The following is a 4,590-nucleotide window of genomic DNA, read 5'->3' on the forward strand; positions in this document are numbered from 1 at the left end:
GCCGTCTGCATGTGCAGGAACCGCGCCTGCGGCTCCAGCCGGCCGAGGGCCTCCATGTCGCCCGGCGACAGCGGCGCGTCGAAAATTCCGCGTTCTCCGCGATGCGCGACGCCGTGGAGCTCTTCGGCAGCACGCTGCAGCCGCGCTGGACGCCGTACTTGAGGAGCGCCTGCGCCGGCGTGCACCCGGCGCTCCCGGCGACCTTCTTGACCTCGGCGTGCTCGAGCAGCTTCCCGCCTAGAAGGTACGCGCGATGTTGGATCGCGCTCGCGAAACGGTCTCGGATCGCGCTCGCGAAACGCTCTCGGATCGCGCTCGCGAAACGCGCTCGGACGCGGCCGCACGCGCCGTCGTGCTTCATGAACGCCGCCGAGTCCGCGGACCCCAGCGGCGAGTAGGCCGTCACGTGGATGCCCCGCGCCGCGCAGCCCTCGAGGAGCGCGGTCTGGCGCAGGAGCGGGTGGAGCTCGACCTGCAGCACCGCGGGCACGAGGCCCTCGAGCGCGTCGACCTTTTTCAGGGAAAAGTTGCTCACGCCCACGGCGCGCGCGAGGCCCAGCTCGTAGACCTTGGTCATCTCCCGCCAGGTGTCGCCGAGCGGCGGCTCCAGCGTCGGACCCGGCGCCGTGAAGGGAAGTGAACGAGGTATCTGCGCGGGGCACGGGTCCCCGTTCAGCGCGGGGCAAAAACAGCGGGGATCGGGCTCGACGACCCATCGACGCCGAGGGCGCACAGGTCCACGTAGTCGAGCTTGAGCCTCGCCAGCGACGCGCGGCACGCGGCCTCGACCTTGGAGCCGTGGTCGCTGTTCCAGAGCTTCGTCGTCACGAAGAGCTCGTCGCGCGTCACGTCGCCCGCGGCGACGGCCTCGGCGATGGCCTCGCCGATGACCGCCTCGTTGGAGTACATGCGCGCCGTATCGATGTGGCCTGCGAGGCGCGTGCTCGGAGCGCTCGCGGACAAAACGCGGGCGCGCGCGGTAGCCCGCTCGGATCGCGTCGCGGACGACGGCCTTCGTCTTCGCGTCGCCGGCCAGCTTCCAGGTGCCGAAGCCCAGCAGCGGGATGGCGCGGCCCGTGTTCAGTTTCGCGGTCCGAGGCGTCGCGACCCGCGTCTCCGGGCAGCGCTCAAAGACGGACCGGCTGCCCCAGCCCTTGGTGCCATCGTCCGCCTCGACGAGCACGCGCTCCTTGGCGCCGAGCATGCGCGTCTCGAGGACGGCGACCTCCGCGCCCATGGGTAGCAGGCCGGCCTGCTCCGAATCCAAACCAATTGCCACCCGCAGGATCGCGCCTTTGCGAGCTTTACATCGGAGGCGCTCCATACTCTCCCCTTCAACGACTTTGTTTTACGCAAGGTTGACGCGGCCACCGGTAGCGCTGGGGCTGCCTCGTCGGAGGTCGTGCGGCCCGCGGGCCGCGCGGACCGCCCGCCGCCGCCATGGGCAAGATGCGGGACGACTTCGAGCAGCTCGTGATCTTCGTCGGCGCGAAGCTCGCGAAATGGTCGGGCCTCGCGTCCGACGAGTCGGCGAAGCGGCGCTACCTGGGCGGCATGAAGCCGGACAAGTACTACGACGAGGTCGTCTACCCGGACCTCAAGGAGACCTTTGAGATTCTCGGCTTCAAGTACGACAAGGGCAAGGAGGCGCGCACGAGCCGCGTTGCATTAGTCTTCGGAGAAACTTCCCAACAACGCGTCGCGCCCGTAGGTCTTCCTCGCGTTCATCGACATCGACGACGACAACAGCGGCGAGGTCAGCGTCAAGGAGTTCCACGCCTGGCTCAAGTACCCGCTGACGAAGTTCAGCGAGCGCGTCTTCGGCATGCTCGACCTCGACAACAGTGGCTTCTTGGACTTCAACGAGTTTTTGATAGGCGTCTGGAACTGGAACACGTACGACGCGTCTTTGATAGCCAAGCTCGCCTACAACATCTTCGACGTGGACCGCGAGGGGAAGATCGACATGGCCGAGGCCGACGCCATGCTGCGCATGGTCTACAACGTGCCCAAGTCGGACCCGGAAATCCTCGAGAAGATGGACGTGAACAAGGACGGCAACATCTCGCTCGAGGAGCTCGAGCAGCTCATCGAGGTGCACAACTACATCCTCATGCCGGCCTTCGACCTCCAGCGCATGCTCAGGATTCGCATTTTGGGCGTCAAGTACTGGGAGGCCGAGAGCCAGAGAAGACGCGTCTACTTCTCGGGCTACGACGCGGGCGCGCAGGAGTCCTGGGAGTCGCTGAAGAAGATCCTGGAGATCAAGCACCAGGCGCGCGTCGAGGAGGAGGAGCGGAACCGGAATCTCAAGGAGATGGAGATCCGGGAGCGCATCGAGGCGCAGAAGCTGCGCGAGGTGAAGCTCAAGGAGGAGAACCAGAAGCGGCGGGAGAAGCGCGCCGAGGAGCGAAGGCGCGCCAAGGAGAGCGTCGAGGTCAAGGCGGAGAAGAAGGCCCGGGCCATCATGGACCAGCTGGTCGCGGAGCGCGACGACGAGGTCGTCTTCGGCGACCTCGCGATCCGGCTGGTGAACCGGGAGAAGTTCTGGAAGGCCTACGAGGACTGGGTCATCAAGGCGCGGCGGGCGCGCGTCACGGAGGGCGCGACGCGACACCGCCTCGCCGTCGGGCCCGACGCGGACCTGCGCTTCGAGGAGGATTTGGAGACGATGGAGGGCTACGGCGAGTTCTGGACGGAGGTCAAGGCCATCTGGACCATGGAGTACACGGACTACTTGTACGACCGGGGCGGCGTCTGGAACACGACGGTGGCGTCGCTCATGCTGAAGCCGCCCATCGACGAGCTCGACGACGAGTACGAGCCCACGTTTCTCGCCGGATTGCGCATGCGCTTCGCGGGGCGGAAGAAGATGCGGCGCATCAAGGCCCAGGCCAAGGAGATCCTGATCGCCCAGTTCCGCGAGTCCGAGGACGAGCGCGTCGCCAAGGAGATCGCGAAGCAGGAGGAGGAGCAGGAGCTCGAGTTCCGCACGCGGCGCACAGAGCAGGAAAAGGGTGCGAAATTCCCAACTTCAAAGGCTCCGATCTCGGCCGTTTTCCACTCGTTTCGGCTGATTTTTGGACGAGCGATCATCTCTCGGAACGGTCTCGAAGCATGGATGCTTTTTTTTTCTGGAACGCGCGCGCGCGGAACACTCACGTTGAAGCGACGTTGAATCACCCTTTTGCTGCCCAGGCGGCGCAACGACCAGGTCGGCGAGTTCGGGAACAAGAAGTCCAAGTGGGAGCGGCTCTGGGACGCGAACGAGGGCCTGCCGTACTGGATGAACTGGGAGTCCCAGGAGTCGCTCTGGGAGCGGCCCGTCATCTGCCACGTCTGCGACGCGGCGATCCCGGACGACGACGTCATGTGCTTCAAGTGCAAGAACGCGCGGTCCGAGTACAACCAGCGCGTCTACGACGAGCTGCACCCCCTCGAGGCCGAGGAGGAGGCCAAGGACGCCGGCGAGGACGACGACGACGGCACGCTCGTCGACGACGGCTTGATCTTCGACGAGGACGGCAACGTCGTCGAGCGCGAGGCCGTCGAGGACGTCCGCGAGATGGACGACGACGACGGCCCGCCGACGTTCTACCAGCTCTACCTCATGAAGCACGTCAACCGCTTCGCCAAGGCCTTTTTGCCGAAGAAGAAGCCCAAGGTCGAGTTCTCGCTCCCGGGCTCGCTCGCGGACCGCCTCGACCGCATCCCCAAGGTGCCCAACAAGCACGTCGTCCGCCTGCGCAGGGTCTGGCTCGGCGCGCTGCGCCTCGTGGGCATCAAGAAGCGCCCGCGGCGGCGGCCCGCGCCCAAGAAGGTCAAGGTGCTCCCCGCGCCCGCCGCGATCGAGCCGCCGCGGCCCGCGTCCGGCTAAGTACTGTTGTTGTTGTTCCTTACGAGTAGGCGAGGACCCGCGCGCGCACGGAGACGACCGTGAGCGCGTGGCCGCCGCCGCCGCCGACGCGCACCCAGAGCTTGTAGCCCTCGCCGGGCCGCGGCGCGAAGCTCATGGACGCCCGCGTGAGGTGGTGCGGCGCGGGGTCGCGGCCGCAGACGACGTCCGCGGACCAGGGCTGGTAGTCGCCCGGCGCCGCGCCGCCGTTCCGCACGACGCTGAGCATGCCCTTCTGGTTGCCCCAGCCCTGGTCGCGCCAGAGGAACTCGAGGCGCGCCGTGTGCGGCCGCCGCCCGAGGTCCGGCAGGTCGAGCCACGGGTACGCGGCGTACTCGTTGTACGCGCCCTGCCAGCTCTTCGCGTCGGCGGTGATGGTCCGCACGGGCTCCAGCGCGACGCAGCGCGTGTCCTTGGCGCTCGCGTCGAGCGCCAACGCGTCGGCGGGCTCGAGGTAGCTCGCGATGGTGGCGAGCTGGTCGTGCACGCTGCAGAGCAGGGCTTCGGGCGGCGGTGGAGCCGCGTCCTTCGGCGTCGCGTCCTCGCCGGCCGCGCCGCTCGGGACGGCCGGCGGTGGAGCCGCGTCGTTCGAGGCCAGGCTCCTGCGCAGGAGCCGGAACAAGCGGGCCATGCGCAACGATGCGCGAACGAGGGCTTTTGCCACTGCCACAAAAAGTTCAATCAACGCGTCGCAA

General features: G+C 67.4%; 2 protein-coding genes across 2 annotated transcripts in view; one reads left to right on the forward strand and one right to left on the reverse strand.

Moving 5' to 3' along the window:
• Positions 1-85: 85 nt before the first annotated feature.
• Positions 86-1,084, reverse strand: AURANDRAFT_4353 (hypothetical protein; the record flags this gene model as incomplete). Its single annotated transcript, XM_009042229.1, has 4 exons — positions 86-229; positions 335-649; positions 721-929; positions 967-1,084. Coding segments are annotated over 4 exons (786 nt in total), but the record flags the coding sequence as incomplete, so codon positions are not given.
• A 741-nt stretch (positions 1,085-1,825) lies between these two features.
• Positions 1,826-4,590, forward strand: part of AURANDRAFT_66912 (hypothetical protein) — a gene marked incomplete at both ends in the record, with an annotated part of 4,733 nt that continues 1,968 nt past the window's right edge. Inside the window, 3 exons of the mRNA XM_009042234.1 lie at positions 1,826-2,985; positions 3,199-3,415; positions 3,602-3,826. Of these exons, the coding sequence (XP_009040482.1) occupies positions 1,826-2,985; positions 3,199-3,415; positions 3,602-3,826 (1,602 nt within the window). The remainder of the gene's footprint in view (positions 2,986-3,198; positions 3,416-3,601; positions 3,827-4,590) is intronic.

This window comes from Aureococcus anophagefferens (assembly GCF_000186865.1).
Source record: "Aureococcus anophagefferens unplaced genomic scaffold AURANscaffold_29, whole genome shotgun sequence".
In the NCBI taxonomy this organism is placed as follows: Eukaryota; class Pelagophyceae; order Pelagomonadales; family Pelagomonadaceae; genus Aureococcus; species Aureococcus anophagefferens.